The 13,751-nt window shown below is 36.4% G+C and overlaps 1 protein-coding gene across 2 annotated transcripts; it reads left to right on the top strand.

Moving 5' to 3' along the window:
- Positions 1–829: 829 nt before the first annotated feature.
- SYT4 (synaptotagmin 4) lies at positions 830–13,056 on the top strand. Of its 2 annotated transcripts, none has more exons than XM_074856452.1 (4): positions 830–1,261; positions 4,056–4,864; positions 6,434–6,554; positions 9,589–13,056. In XM_074856452.1, the coding sequence occupies exons 1-4, from the start codon at positions 1,228–1,230 to the stop codon at positions 9,894–9,896; spliced, it is 1,272 nt and encodes a 423-aa protein (XP_074712553.1). In that variant the 5' UTR covers positions 830–1,227; the 3' UTR covers positions 9,897–13,056. The 2 variants fall into 2 exon arrangements, with proteins under 2 accessions (XP_074712553.1, XP_074712552.1); XM_074856451.1 differs by having other exon boundaries at positions 4,056–4,870.
- Positions 13,057–13,751: the final 695 nt, after the last annotated feature.

Genomic DNA, 13,751 nt, shown 5'->3' with positions numbered 1-13,751 from the left:
GGAGAAGTCAGATGCCAGGTGCTGGCTTTTGTAGCTCTGTTGCACAAGGATTTAGCTTGCCTTATTATATGATGTAGCAATTCCAGTTACAGGCAACCCTGCTTTCTTGTCCTGTTTCCCCCTATTGCTCCTATCTGCCAGCCTCGCCCTACCTCCCCACTATATTCTCAGACCAGAATGGGAGATAGACATCTAAATCTGGTAAAATTCAGAAATATCTAGGTAGATTCAGATCTTTCTTAGACCTGCAGGAAGGTCACAAGGATTTTCAAAGTGGGAGTTTAGTGTTTATGTGGGGGTGGCTGGTAGGAAGAAGCAGGGAGGAGAGACAGGGAGAAGGCACATCAGGAGTTTTCATGACTCAAATCTAGTAAGTGTATCACATCAGTCATAGGAAAAATGTGTGCCTTGCAGCTGGAGCCAAGGTGTCTGGACCATTTGAGTTGGCATTTCCTTCATGTGGTTGTAGCCTGTCCAGTTGATAGATAAATAAGCAAATAAATAAATCTTACCCCTGCAAAACAGACACAGACGTGTATTACACAAGGTACACTGAATCACACACATTAGCATTTCACTGTCTGTGTCCGATGGAGGGTGGGAGCTCATATCCTGCAGCAGGGCAGTTAAAATAATCGATGAGTGCGTGTTGAATCCCCAGAAAGAAGATGGGGGGGAGGGGGGGGAAGCGAGTGAGAGAGAGAGGGAGGGAGGAAAGGAGGGTGTGGTGGTTGGGGAGGGGGGATGGGAGGTGGGAAAGGTGCTGATTTCAGCCCTGTAGCGTCAGGATTGCGTCAATTTGGGTTTCAACCACGTCTTCAGTCTCGGAGCGGAGCTACTCAGAAGAGCCAAAACAGGAAGGGGGTTGCAAATCAGTGTGCAAAGGGGAGGACCGAAGCTTCCCCTCCCCCCTCTCCTCCAGTCCCCTCGCAGCCTCCTCCTCCACCTTCCCCACCACTCGTGTCTCCTGGTTTTGGTTTTTTTTTGTTGTCATTTTCTTTTTTTTTTTTTTTAAAAAAAAAAAAAAGCTGAAAAAACCGGTCGCCTGGGCGCTGTGAGAGCAGAGAGTCGAGGGAGAGCAGGGCAGCCCCTTCGGCGCCCCGGGCAGGTCTCTTGGCACCCGAGGAGGTGTCTCCCGCTCCCCGGACGGAGGCTCCGGCACCGCGGACAGCGGCTCCAGCACCGCGGACAGCGGCTCCAGCACCGCGGACAGCGCACGCCGCCAACATGGCTCCGATCGCGACCGGCCGCCAGCAGTTCGGTAAGCGCGTCCCGGCCCCAACTCCCCGCCCGCCGGGCTGGGGGCTGCTCCCCTCCCCAGGAAAAGTGCAGGCAGGCAGCCTCTGCTGAGCCACCCAGCGCCTCCCAGCACGCGGCTGTTTGGGAGGAACCTTATTCCCCCTTTTCTCTTTGGTCTCAGAAGTTGTGTGAATTTGCTTTCTTTCCCTTTGCTCTCTTCCTTCTTCCCTACCCATTCCCCCCCGGTAAACGGGGAGAGAGGTTTGTGTAGGTGCGTTTTCAAACGAGAGAGGTTTGGGGTTGTTTCCTCTGTCTTGGTTAAAGTAGCGTGGCTTCAGATTTAAATGATGTAAACGCATCCTGTGCCACAAAGAAAAATCTTTGTTCAAGACGTTCTCGGAATAATTGTCATTCCTTTTTTCTTGTTATAGAGAAAGACTTGTCAACCATTAGTTAAAGTGAAAGTTAGTCTTGTAAAGGACATTGCTAGGAAGATGAAAATACAGGATCCCAGTGTTTTTAGCTGAACAGCTGCATCTTGATCAATCAGGGTTCATTGAGAATAGCAATGATAACAATGAACTTTTCAGTTTTGTCATTTCTACGCACTGGATGTAGGGTGATTAACTGTGTTACCAGAAGTTTCAGAAACAGTCATATATGTGCGCTTACAAAATAGATACAAAAATAGCTATACTCAGAAAAGCAGTAACTAGAAATGTTCCCAAACTCTGCTTTACAAATATTGACTTTAGCCTAGATTATATTTGCTTTGGTAGTGGTTTAATTCAAGGAGCATTGCATTGACTTAAGTGAAGTGACTCCAGATTTATATCACGTAACTGAAATAATAAGTTCTCACAGAATCAATAGGTGATGTTTTCTATTAATACACTGCCTTGAACATTAACCAATTGATTTACATTATGACAACAGCAAGAAATTCAGGTTGCAACATAATTAGTTGTAAATATAAAAACATTTTAGATACCATTTCATCGTGTTTCCTACCCCACCCACTTGATATTTCTAACCACACTTGTGACATCATGCTTATCTAATTACTTATTTAAGAAAGATAATTAATATTTTAAACACAAAATTGATTCCTCCACCACTTTCAGTAGTTGTAGAGTTAAAATATAGCATAATATCTATTACTATAAAAAGTCTGTCGTCTCATGAAAAAGTATTACAAATGTGCAAACCATTCTTAAAAGCTATTAAAGTAATCTGATTAGCTTTCAATTATTTTTTGCCTTGTACCTTTATACCATGTATATTGAAATTTCTGCAGTCCAGGGAATTCTTGATACTCAGAGTCACATGCTTAACTTAGAAAAAATACTTTTTGGTTATGTGTATAATTTTCAGTCATTTTATTTACAATTAAGTTTTTAGACAGATACAACTTGTCAGCAAAGGGAAAGTGACATGAATATTGTTGGGAAAAAATAATAGCCAGGCCTGATCCTTTCTGTGCTGGAACATTATATCCTAATATGCTCTGATAGTATTGTGGATATTTTTAATCATTCCACTAAAAAGCAAAGGTATAGTGGCAGCACATCTATCTGCCCAGCTTTTAGCTGAATGAAACTGATTTAGTAATACATAGAGGAGGACAGTTTTCCTTTTCTCATCCAGAACAATCTGCTAATCATTTCTGAGAGAACTAGAACTGTTACACAATTACCTATAAGCATAAACAATGTAATTCTGTTAATATTCTACTGGTCTTTCACTGTTGCAGGGAATAAAGATTAAGCTCTGATTGTTACATTGTGGGAGGTTTAAACTCACTTAGTAATGTTACTTATGGGCAAAATTGGATTTCCAATTAGTTGTGCTCATTTACCCTTCGATGCATGCTTTGAAGGGCTAATGATACTCTATATGTAACTAATGTATCCACATGACAATTGAGGTTGTAACACTTGCTCAGTTTCTCTTTATTCAGTTTAAGTAAAGGATTCATATTAAGATAGAAGAGGATTATGTTTTAGTGTTTTTCTTATATACTTCTAAAAAGTAGTGACCTTTCTTGTAAACTCCCTATAGCTTTGATTCATAGTGTCTTAAATGTAAAGCTCAGTGGTTATCAATGATACACTTAATAGTTTTTTCAGCTTTGGACTCACATGTGACTGCCCAATGTCACATCCATCTGGAAAAGACACTTTGTACATAATTATTCTAAATTTTGTAGATAGGCTTCCTACTGTAAAGTATTGAAAATCCCATTGAAATTGTTGAGTGTTATAACCTCCAATTAAACTCAGTTCTTTCAAGAAATACCTCCAGGCAATTATGGGATAAGACCATAAAAAATGAGTTAATTGAGCGTACAAAGTATTCTAGGAAACAATGTGAAAAGCGGGTGATGTATCTATAAGTAATGTATATTTCAGAATCTGCTTTATCTAACAAACAAAGCTCCATAAACTCAAAGCTGAAACCTTCCGAGAGCTGGTATTACTCACAGACATATAATCTCAGAAACTACACACAGAGGGATGAGACAGTCGAACCATTACTAATGGTTTTTACTATTAGGATGGGAATAGTATTTTCCTCCCAAACACTCTGGGTATGGAAAAATACTAACATAACAAGCGTGCCTTAGTATGGGAGTACACATGCATGCCTGCAGGTGGCGAGCAATATGTACAATGCAAAGCATCTCCAGTCTGTTGATCCTGCTGCTATTACCATCTCATATGAGTTTGTTTTACTAAATTTTTACTTTATTAAGTATCATACAGAGTCTAAGGCATTGCTGCTTATGTGCTTGTTGCTATTTATTTGATTTGCAGATGAAATTCCTACAGTGGTTGGCATCTTTAGTGCATTTGGCCTTGTCTTCTCGGTCTCCCTTTTTGCTTGGATCTGCTGCCAACGTAAATCTTCCAAATCCAATAAGACCCCTCCATATAAGTTTGTCCATGTTCTGAAGGGAGTCGATATTTACCCTGAGAATCTCAACAGTAAGAAGAAGTTTGGAGCAGATGATAAAAGTGAAGCAAAGAACAAATCAGTGATGCCAAAGAATTCTCTCCATCTTGACCTGGAGAAGAGAGATCTAAATGGCAACTTCCCAAAAACAACCCCTAAAATCCAGAGCTCTCCAGATCCTGAAAATTTGTCTCCCAAGCACTTTGCAGAAAGGAAGAAAGATTCAGTATCCCCTGATAGTTTAAAATCCATCACTTCCCTGTCATCTGAAGACAAACAAGACAAGTTAGGAACTCTCTTTTTCTCCTTAGAGTACAACTTTGAGAAAAAGGCATTTGTAGTGAACATCAAAGAAGCACGTGGGTTGCCAGCAATGGACGAACAGTCAATGACTTCTGATCCCTACATCAAAATGACAATTCTGCCTGAGAAAAAGCACAAGGTGAAAACCAGAGTGCTGAGAAAAACCTTAGATCCAGCTTTTGATGAGACCTTCACGTTTTATGGGATCCCCTATAGCCAAATTCAAGACTTAACACTTCACTTTGTGATCTTGAGCTTTGACAGGTTTTCCAGAGATGATGTCATTGGAGAAGTCCTCATTCCCCTTGCAGGAATCGAACTGTCAGAAGGAAGACTGCTAATGGACAGAGAGATCATCAAAAGAAATGTTAGGGTAACATATTTTTTATCTAAATTTTAAAAGTGTTGTGCTAGTGTTAGCTATTATTCTTGTGAAATGTTGCTACCACCTTGGAAAGAAAAGGGAACCAGCTCATCATGCAAGTCATTGAGATGCTTTCGTAATGGCAGTATGAGGAAGCAATTACACAAATGTAATAAAAGAACATTACAGTGAGCATGTGGCAAGAAATTGTTAATGTCCTAAACTCTACTTGTTTATTCAGCTGGTCCAGCAGGTTTGAGTGGACCAGTTTACGTTAGGTCAAGAGGCCTCAATCCAAATTAATTTGCTTTAGAAGGAAAGAATAAAAATATTTGTATATTTTTCCCCTTCTTCTCCCTCCTCTTTTCTGTCTGAAATCATTCTTTATTGAAGCTTATTATAGTCAATGTAAATCTTTCAATTTAAATACCTGGGTTTTATAGCAGATTCTTAAAGAATGCAGCCAGTCTTTGGTTAAGGAATTGGAACCTGTTAGGGACCGTATTGTTGATGCAGTAGTATGTTCTTGCAATCCAGTGCTCTTACTATCTTCTCTCTCAAGAATTGTGACACAGGCAGCAGCTCTACTAAGGACAGTAAGACATGAGGGGAAAGCCAAAGACTTACTGTAGTCAATGGCAAAACATTCTGACTTCACTGGGATAAAAATATTTCATACCATGTTGTCTCATTTCAGAATGCAATGATCGTTTACAACTATCACAGCTGAACCACAGAAATGCACATGCATCACACACACGTCTCTTAATCTCTACTAAGGAATTGGAATGTGTATTGACTTTCAATTTAATTGTTTTGAAAGAGCAAGCATACTGCCAAATCAAATAAATGTCTACCAGACAACATACCTATAACTAATACTGTTATTTTGCAATTGTACTGCTATATTACAACAACTATAACTATGCCACTGATTTCTTTGTTGATAACTTATTGGATTTTCTGGTATATAAAGTATTATTTTTGCTTGTTTCCCTTGCCTTCCTCCTTTCTGTGAAAGAAACAACTCCTGAAAATTCAAATCTAATAATCATAGAAAAAGTCTTTGATCTCATCTTTATTTCATGTATATTACACTACTTTATAAAGTGTCAGGGATGGGCTTTCACTAACTCTTTGCATCCTTCCTGTTTAAAAATGTTTTACTGAACATGGTTTTAATTTTATTTTATTAGATTTTCTTTTTCAATATATATGGAGTTTTGTTTTGCTTAAGATCTTTTTCTTTCACTGAGATTTTTTTCTCAGGATGGAGGATTTAATTTCTAATCTCTGAAGCTAATAATGTCAAGTTAACTTATGTTTTCACTTATTTGTTTTTTATTTTCATCATTCTAGTAATGAATCATAAGAAGAGCTATGTAACTACAGTAGAGGGTAATTATTTTTACTATGTAAAGCAGCATAGCTCCATAAATTATGTCCTTTTATACCATTTCAGAGCATACAGTTATGTGACATTTCATAAATCTTCTTAATTTTGGTTTAAAGCTTGGTCAATATAATTGTATATAAATAGTCTTATTTCTTTTTTTTCTTTCATTTCCTCAGAAATCATCTGGGCGTGGAGAATTGCTAATCTCTCTCTGTTATCAGTCTACAACAAACACGCTCACTGTGGTTGTTTTAAAAGCCAGGCATCTACCTAAATCTGATGTGTCAGGATTATCAGGTAATGGTTTTACTAATGAATGTACCCTAAGAATACAAAATAGATGGAAGATGGCTCAAATGTGGCATTTCGAAGACTAAAAGTATTCCATAAATGCAGAAATAGTGTCTTTATTATTTGCAGCCTATTCATTTTACTTATATCTAGGTTAATGCTTTATTTTTCAAGGTATGTATTTTACAAATTTGTTCTTCAATCACGTTAAAAAACACGACATATGTTAGCAGTGAAAACCAATGAGTTTTGTGATTGTCTTGAACAGAACTCACCTGCCATAAGAATGGGATGTTGTTTGCAGATACTAAAACCTTTTATTTATGACAAAAAATTTGGTTTATTTATAGAAGATCAGTATTGAGTGAGATCTTCATATGGTTTATTTCATCTTAGCACCAAGAAAAGAAACCAGTTACATCTGTGTTGAATTTGGCCCAGTAAGCACTAACATTTATTTGGCAAGGTGAAAAGGTGAACTATGCCAGTTCTGGAAGAAGGTTACAACATAAGTTGTGCTTTATCATGAGCTGTACTTGGGGTGCAATAAGAAGGAGCAGGTTTTGTACTCCCTTCTGGTCTTGTGCCATTTTACACCCAGTGGAACATTCTTTGAAGCCAATACTAGAATTGCACTTAGATGCACATTATTGCTAGACAACATAATAACAATATTTAATACACAACATACTAAGGATAAGACAACCATATAAAAAGAACAGTGTACAACAAAGGACTATACAAATAACACATCTACTGTTGATTCTGTATAGGACAGATACTCTTTCATTTCACAGGATTTTTTTTAAAGAAGAAGAAGAAGAAGTAGTTTTGGGAGCCACTGAATCATAATTACTACAGCCAATAATACAATCTTTCTACTCACACCAAGAAATACTGCAATTTACCTAGAAAGTTAACCCATGCTAGATCCAATACAGCAAAGCTATAGATAACTCCCATTTCCATAGTGAATTTCCATCGAAATCCTCCTTCTGATCTCAATTTTATTCACATATCATAAGGAGAAAGGATATAAATGGATCCCAACAGTTTACTCCACATTAAGAGAGCATATGTATTTTTAATAATCAACCCCAAAGTCACAGCATATAGTGGAGGTTTCATGAAGACAGCATGACAGCAAGCTGATCTTAACAGACGAAGTCTGACTGAGGTTCACCAAGGTGGGAAAATAACTTGAAAACAAAAGCCCTCCTAGTCTCAGCATCCACCTGGGCCCTATAGCACATCCAGACTACATGTTTGTTTACTGTACCTCTTATGAGTAAAGTTATAAATTTTGTTTGCTCTTTCTGCTTTGCTTGGTACAACCTTGCTAACTATAATAAGAACGTAATATTTCTAAGAAATTCAGGCATCCTTGTTAAGCCTGGAGACCTAGTTCTTTTAGACAGTTCTTCATTATTTGCTGTTCATCAGCAAGACCAGGTTCAATAGATAGTTGGGCATCAGTAACACTGCACACACAACCGTCCTCATTTCTTCTGTGACTTTCCCCTCAGCCCAACATAAATCTTGGTGTTTCTGTGGGGTAATCTAAACAATTGCATGACTCAATCTTCTCAGGAAGATGGGAACTTTTTACTCAGAAGCTGTTCCATTCCCACAACTTCCTTTGTTTCCTTGATCACTGGTGTTGATGTCTCCAAACAGACCTAATAAAATCAAGAGAAACTTAGCCTTATCTAGTAGCTGGGGTAACAGTCAGAAAATGTCCTTTAAACAGAAATGAACAACAGTATGAATCCACTGATGGATATTGATTTTTATATTTTTGATGGTTGTGTGACATATAGTCATTCCAAAAGCAATTAACATTTTAATTACATTAAACTCTATTTTTAGAATATTTATTATGGTGATAGTGTATGAGTGTGAAGATGTATTCTATCATACGTTACTTCTTTTAAACTATAGTCAGTTCAAGGAAGCAAAAACTTTTTCATCAGTTCAGTCTCATAACTTTGGCATAAAATTTCTAAATAGGGTTCAGTTTTAATTTTACTTTTTAAAAAATTATTCAGCTATTCTTGATGTTTAATAGCTGATTGTTTACATAGAATATCTTGTTTGGTTGGGTTCAGTAGAAAGGATTTTGTACTGCATCTTTGCACTATGAGAATTTGGAAACAGACTCACATTTCTCTGAAATAAATGGCAAGGTACTTGAAAGGGACAATTTTTAAAGCATTCTCTAGAAGTCTTCTGAAGGAAGAAATATAGCCATTGTTGAAGTCAATAGTAAAGGAATCTTGCAACAGTTGAATGAAGATTACAAACACTCAAAGTTGGTTGACAGCTAAAAATATGAACATTTCCCCTTCCTTCTTCAAGAGTAATACAGCACAGACATAAATTCAAGTACATATCCTAACAACAAACTTATCCTTACATTTAAAGTTTAGTGCTAAATTTGTTCAATAAAAATTGGTGGGATCAATTCAATCAAGATAATTGGCTTTGGTAAAACTGTAATAGAAATGATTTACATCGATCCATCCATTCTCTCAGTATGAGTTTATTCTCTCCTTTCTGAAGCTTTTCTTTGTATGAGTCTTATTAACATTAATGATTATCCCCTACTGGTAGAACGTGTGAAAAGCAAATTTCTGTTACACATAAATATGTAATGATACATATTTGTCAGAGTCTATTAGAATTTTGTGTACTTTCAGACCACCTTTGCATGTAGTAGAGATGTTATTAAGTTAAATGAACTACAGGGCAGGATTTATCTCATGAAAGAGACACCTGTATTTGATCACATATATCAAGCCCTAAATTTCACTGACTGTCCTGATTACATCTTTAGTGACCATAAAGGGAACTTAAAGGGACTAATTCAGATGTAAACACAAAAAATTGCATGAGATGAATAATCTTTAATGTCTTGAATCATCTCCTCAATTGTGATGTAATTATGTTGGCAAGTTATGAAATTTACCATTAACTAGATCAAGGAATTTCTAAACAACACTGTTAAACAGCTGACCTGTGCTCTTTCTTTTCATTGCAGACCCTTATGTCAAAGTGAACCTGTACCATGCTAAGAAGAGAATTTCCAAAAAGAAAACCCATGTGAAGAAATGCACCCCCAATGCAGTGTTCAATGAATTGTTTGTCTTTGACATTCCTTGTGAGGGTCTTGATGATATCAGCATTGAATTTTTGGTTTTAGATTCAGATAGGGGGTCAAGGAATGAGGTCATTGGCCGGTTAACCTTGGGATCTTTGGCAGAAGGAACAGGTGGAGAGCACTGGAAGGAAATTTGTGAATATCCTAGGAGACAAATTGCCAAATGGCATATGTTGTGTGATGGTTAGTAGCTTAGAAAGGGGTCAAAACTTGAAAAACTATATATATTTCCACAGGCAAGGAGCAGTTTTCTTTCTTTGCTATGTATAATTACAGGCTTGTAACTAGAAAACTTTTTTTGGGGGGTGGGGGGAATAAAAACTGAATTGAATTATCAGAACAAAAGGTAACTAAATTTTCACAGTAAACAAAGGAATTTATCTTTCATTAGACTTTAACATAATTGGATTGGATTCATATTCTTCTGGAGTTTAAATAGCCTGAAACTTCTGAAGCATTATAAACTTCAATAAGTGCAGACTATGCTTTATGAAAAAAGTCACTGAAAACCTAGTACTGTTATACAGAAAAAAAATAACCTCATTAAAATATATTGCTAGATCTAAAAATACCACCTGTGGCTTATTGGGGAAGGGGCTGAGTCTGTAAAAGCCATGGGGAATGAGGGTGAGTAGGAGGCGAATTCCTTCTGCCCCTCCATTGAAAACCTTCTTTTATGAAAATTCAATCATTATTTTTAAGTTTTGGTTACTTATACTTAGTTCATCCCAAAGACTGAAGAGATTTTCAGCAATTTTCTTTACATATCACATCATGTGCAACTAGTTGTTTTATCTGTGGAAATACTTATAATTATTTACACTTGGATTTTTTTTTTTCAATATGTATATATATCACTTGTTTTATTACAGTGGCTGAAATAGATACATTCTACAAATCATTGAGCAAGTTAGCATACATTGTTTTGTTAAAAGGGCTCCTTTACGGGTGACTGTACATGTTACAGTATAGTTAGAATTTGGGATTATATATGGCTTGCATTTTTTTTCTCTGGCAAGGATTACACTTTAAGCATTTCAAGCCATAGAAAAACATTTTTATTGAGGTGACATAACATACAGGATATTACAGTTAATGACCTTTCACCAATTATGCTTTAAGCCATTCAGTAATATTTAAAGAAATGTTATTTCTTTTTTTTTGTTTTATTAAGGAACAAACAAAACAGTGAGACAGAGATCAAAACCTTATCTTGCTGTTTAACTTCCTGAACTGTGACTAATGCCATTACAGTCAGTAAGACTACGCCCAGTGTAAAAAGTTTAATGTATTTTTAAACTTTTGCAAGATAGGAAACCAAGCTCACATTATAATTTATCCAGTATTATGTTAGACAAACTACCTGAAAAGTGCATTTCACTTACATTATATATGTTAAAGTCCATTACTGATTGTACTGAAAATCAGTGGTGGTAGGGGAATATAACATCATGATTTCATGTTAGTGTGACATATGTATGTTTAAACTTAAATTGTTTCAGACTGGGGGATTATCAGATGTAACATAAAAAATATATATAAATAAATCATTTAGATCTGTGAAATTTACTCTTGGTCACACCAGATAGATAGATTTTTAGGCTGTCAGAACTATAGCACAACTATAAACAGATTTCCTGAAGTTTGTACACTGATTTCTGATACAGAATTGTCTGCAAATATTATTCCTACATCATTTTCAATTACAATATATATAAAGAAGAATATAATGATGTTAATTGTTACCATAAGAAGGATTTAAAAAGCGGGAAACTGTTTTCAGTATTTTTGCATATGTCATTTTGTCATGTGTAATACCAGTGAAGTGAAAGACTATTTGGGAATTAAGGTATTGCTCAATGCAAATAAAGGTAACAGAATGGGCATGCCAGTTAAAAAAAACATACATTGGATGTCAAATTACTTTCATTAAACAACAGATCCAGGTCCTTTTCAAAACTGTTGAAGATTTGTTGTTGACTTTACCTGTTCTCATGTGGCCAAATTATGTTTGCAGTAAAGGACACTGAAATATGAAATATGCAAGTAGACAAATAGCACTGGAAGAACTCTATTTAGGCTCTTCCAGGTTTTGTGTTGGTATTTTCTCCAGTTTTTGAGAATGTGTTTGATATAACAGTGTTTATAAATTTCTGTAAAAATACATTTTCAAAATAACATAAACATGCTTTTTATGATAATGCTCAATGTAAAAAACCTGCGTATTTTGTGTATAAAGGAGAGGAACCTTTTTTGCTTATTTCTTTAGAAAGCTGATTAACTGCTTAAGGGCTAGAGTTTGCCAGCCACATTCAAGCAGAGCTAATCCAAAGTCACCAAGTCAAAGGAAAGATACCTGCAGGCTTCAGTGGGGATTGAAGTGCAATGACAGAGCAAAACTCTTCTTGTGAGTCAACTCAGCAATGTCAATGGCACCATCTAATCTAATCTAATGGAGACTGGGAGAGTTTAAGTCAGTACTGCACAACCAGAGTTGTTATAATTCCTAGTAAGGAAAGAACTTTATACTGAAAGTGATTGTGTGAAAGAGAGTGGGACAGCTTGTGATTAAAAAGGAAAAAAAAAAAAAAAAAAAGTTTTGTATGTTGGCCCATAAGAAGTACATTGTCTTTAAAAATCAGATGACAGGAGGCATCTCTCTCCAATGGACACAAATTCTGACATTCGGAGAAAAAAACCACCTTTTCGAATTAATGATGGGCTGTAATCATCTTTCATTTTGCATCCAACAAGTCGTCATCAATTTTTTTTTTCAAGTTTCTATAGCAGCTTGAGGGTTAATATTTCTACCTGCTAAATGGCAGTTGCTGTTGGGGATATGGGGTAGGAATAGGAAAGGGAAGCAAAGATGTTTTTATTAAATCTAAAAAAACCCTGTAAATAGAATTTTGTTTTCCATTTAAAGCAATGTTTAGCTTGGAAAGTTGAGTAAAGATGACGTAACACATCTGTAAACCATACAATGCAGGAGTGAATGTAGACATGTACCAAGATGAGAAATTCTGTTGTTTTATAGAGTATTCAATTCTCATTGTGAATATCTTGAACTCTGTTAAGGATACTGTACTGTATTAAACATGTAAAAAAATGATGTTTGTCTAAGTAGCTTACAAAAATAATAACTCCTTGAATGGGAGACTATCCATGTCTGGAGATCTGTCGTAACTAAATACCTGATTTGTTATGGTGTTGTAACTTAATAGAAGCTATATGAGAGGAAGCATGGTGTATGAGATTTTGTAAGTTATTTGTGCTGGTTCTGTATGTTGTGCCATGTGTGTAAGACAAGAATAAACTGCTGCTTTTGTTCATCCCATCCCAAAACAATTATCCCACAATGTATCTTTTCCAGAGATTTCTGCTATTGTTTGTATTCATGGTCTACTCTCTCATGTTTCTATCAAAAAACATTTGCCTTGCAAAGTCTTCTGCTTCTCATGGAGGTGGATTAGACTTCTTCTGCCAAATACTACCCAGGCATATAACATGTTCTTTATTTCTAGCTTCTTGTTGCATAGTTACCTTTGTCTTCAATTGTACTGGACACTCAGGCTAGAACCTGAGACATGGCCCATGATAGAAAATCTGAGCCCTATATGGGCCCTACAGGCACAGATATACAGAGGTAAACAAGAATGAATTCTACCATATTAGATGGAAGAATTAAAATGGAAGTCACATTAATATTGGAATCCTGGTGACATTTCATTTGTTTTCCAGAAGCAAAAAATATCCCTTGGACAGTCACACCGTACCATTCTTATTTTCTTTGATGTAAGGAAGTCATGTTAGGCTCCAGCTTGTCAGGTGAGTCTGGAAGTTAAGGTAGAGAAAGTGTTCCTTCAAATGCTATACACAAACACAAGCTTTGCTGCTGTTGTCTCTAAGATTATTAGAGTATTTTACCAGCACAGAACCAAAGTTAAGGAAGGAAGAAGGCAGTTGCGGTTGGGATACACGTGCCATTTAATGAATCCCATTGTGAACCTACAACCGATTACCTGGAAGGGATCCCTGATCCT

Source organism: Strix uralensis, chromosome Z (assembly GCF_047716275.1).
Source record: "Strix uralensis isolate ZFMK-TIS-50842 chromosome Z, bStrUra1, whole genome shotgun sequence".
NCBI classification, from domain to species: Eukaryota; Metazoa; Chordata; class Aves; order Strigiformes; family Strigidae; genus Strix; species Strix uralensis.
Note: the sequence above shows the minus strand (reverse complement) of the source record. Positions and strands in the feature narration are given on the sequence as shown.

What these genes read in the sequence shown, in the direction of transcription:
- SYT4 (XM_074856451.1), top strand. Translation starts at nt 1,228, where the DNA reads ATGGCTCCGATCGCGACCGGCCGCCAGCAGTTCG. An exon ending in GACCGGCCGCCAGCAGTTCG is followed by an intron (nt 1,262 to 4,055) that starts GTAAGCGCGTCC and finishes TTTGATTTGCAG; the next exon opens with ATGAAATTCCTACAGTGGTT. An exon ending in TCATCAAAAGAAATGTTAGG is followed by an intron (nt 4,871 to 6,433) that starts GTAACATATTTT and finishes TCATTTCCTCAG; the next exon opens with AAATCATCTGGGCGTGGAGA.